The 2,364-nt window shown below is 61.3% G+C and overlaps 1 protein-coding gene across 1 annotated transcript in view; it reads right to left on the minus strand.

Moving 5' to 3' along the window:
- The window catches only part of GSE1 (Gse1 coiled-coil protein), a 19,956-nt gene that overhangs the window by 3,704 nt on the left and 13,888 nt on the right, over positions 1 to 2,364 (minus strand). The window contains exons 9-10 of the mRNA XM_014942572.1: positions 1,838 to 1,950; positions 28 to 298 (exon numbers count right to left, since the gene is read on the minus strand). Coding sequence (XP_014798058.1) covers positions 28 to 298; positions 1,838 to 1,950 — 384 coding nt within the window. The remainder of the gene's footprint in view (positions 1 to 27; positions 299 to 1,837; positions 1,951 to 2,364) is intronic.

Genomic DNA, 2,364 nt, shown 5'->3' on the forward strand with positions numbered 1-2,364 from the left:
CAGGCATGCGCGGGGCATGGCTGTTACCTTTCCTCTTCTCGGCGCTGATGTGGGTGAGGTTGAAGATGGTGAGGAAGCGTTTCTTCTCCTCAAAGTTGGGGCTGTTGTTCATCTCGTCGGGGCTGTAGCGGGTGGAGAGGGGGAGGCGCGGGGAGGGCGTGCGGCGCTTGTTCTGCACCGTCGGGGGCGAGGGGCTCCTCTCCCGCAGCATCCGCCGGCGCTTGCGCCGCTTCTGGCTCAGCAATTCCTCCTTCTGCTGCTGCGTGGTGAGGCCGAAGAGCTGCAGGAATTCCAGCTTCTGGGGCGCCGAGGGGGAGAGCAGAGCAGGGTCACCCCCAGAGCGGTCCCCATCCTCACCTCCATCCCTATCTCCATCCCCATCCTCATCCCCAAACCCCATCCTCATCCCCATCCCCATTCCTATCTCTCTTCCCATCTCCATCCTCATCCTCGACCCCCTGGCACCACTGCAGCTGGCTGGGGATGGTGGCTGCACTGTAGTGCCCAGAGCGGTCCTCATCCTCACCTCCATCCCTATCTCACAGAATCACACAGAATCACAGAACCTTCTAGGTTGGAAGGGACCTTAAAGATCATCTTGTCCAACCGTCAACCTAACTGACAAAAATAGACTCCCGCACAACAAACAAGAAGCATCACCATCACTAAACCATATCTCCCAGCACCACATCAACCCGTCTTCTGAACACCTCCAGGGATGGTGCCTCAACCACCATCTCCACCATAGTGCCCAGAGCGGTCCCCATCCTCACCTCCATCCCTATCTCCATCCCCATCCCCAAACCCCATCCTCAGCACCATCCTCATCTCCATCCCCATTCCTATCTCTCTTCCCATCTCCATCCTCATCCTCGACCCCCTGGCACCACTGCAGCTGGCTGGGGATGGTGGCTGCACCATAGCACCAGGAGCTGGTGCCCCAGGAGGGGCTGCTTCCTGGGAGAACCGTGGGGACAGCAAGTGCCAGCTGTACCTCGGAGGACGTGTCCAGCTTCAGCGGGGGCTGCTCAGCCACGCAGCGGAGATGTGCCCGCACCTCTTCCTCGTCGCTGTCGTCGCAGGAGTCGTCCAGGTCGTAGTAGTAACCTGGGGATGGGGAGAGGCTGGCGTGAGACTGGGGACACCATGGGGACCTCGCGGGGACCTGCTGGGAGCCTGGGGAACCCGCTGGGATCATGCTGGGAATAGGGGCGCAGCAACCAAACCCCATCCTCAGCACCATCCTCATCTCCATCCCCATTCCTATCTCTCTTCCCATCTCCATCCTCATCCTCGACCCCCTGGCACCGCTGCAGCTGGCTGGGGATGGTGGCTGCACTGTAGTGCCCAGAGCGGTCCTCATCCTCACCTCCATCCCTATCTCACAGAATCACACAGAATCACAGAACCTTCTAGGTTGGAAGGGACCTTAAAGATCATCTTGTCCAACCGTCAACCTAACTGACAAAAATAGACTCCCGCACAACAAACAAGAAGCATCACCATCACTAAACCATATCTCCCAGCACCACATCAACCCGTCTTCTGAACACCTCCAGGGATGGTGCCTCAACCACCATCTCCACCATAGTGCCCAGAGCGGTCCCCATCCTCACCTCCATCCCTATCTCCATCCCCATCCCCAAACCCCATCCTCAGCACCATCCTCATCTCCATCCCCATTCCTATCTCTCTTCCCATCTCCATCCTCATCCTCGACCCCCTGGCACCACTGCAGCTGGCTGGGGATGGTGGCTGCACCATAGCACCAGGAGCTGGTGCCCCAGGAGGGGCTGCTTCCTGGGAGAACCGTGGGGACAGCAAGTGCCAGCTGTACCTCGGAGGACGTGTCCAGCTTCAGCGGGGGCTGCTCAGCCACGCAGCGGAGATGTGCCCGCACCTCTTCCTCGTCGCTGTCGTCGCAGGAGTCGTCCAGGTCGTAGTAGTAACCTGGGGATGGGGAGAGGCTGGCGTGAGACTGGGGACACCATGGGGACCTCGCGGGGACCTGCTGGGAGCCTGGGGAACCCGCTGGGATCATGCTGGGAATAGGGGCGCAGCAAAATGCTGGTGCAGCAGGGGGGTGGATGCTGGGGGGGCAGCAGTGGGGATCCAATGTGGGTCCCAGTGGGATGTGGGGTGTAATCCCAACGGAGCCCTGTCCCCCCCTCCACCAGCTGTGGGACCCTGGGGGGGCATCACCCACCCCTGCATCCCCACTCAGCATCGCTTTGGGATGAGTGGCGGGGGGTCAAGAGGAGGGATAACAGGGTACAGCCGGGGGGAGGCTGTGGCTGAGCCCCCCCATCCCCGCTGGAGGGGGGGATGGCAACACCTGCCCCCCCCCCCCCCCCCCACCCCCCG

This window comes from Calidris pugnax, unplaced genomic scaffold (assembly GCF_001431845.1).
Source record: "Calidris pugnax isolate Ruff unplaced genomic scaffold, ASM143184v1 scaffold28, whole genome shotgun sequence".
NCBI classification, from domain to species: Eukaryota; Metazoa; Chordata; class Aves; order Charadriiformes; family Scolopacidae; genus Calidris; species Calidris pugnax.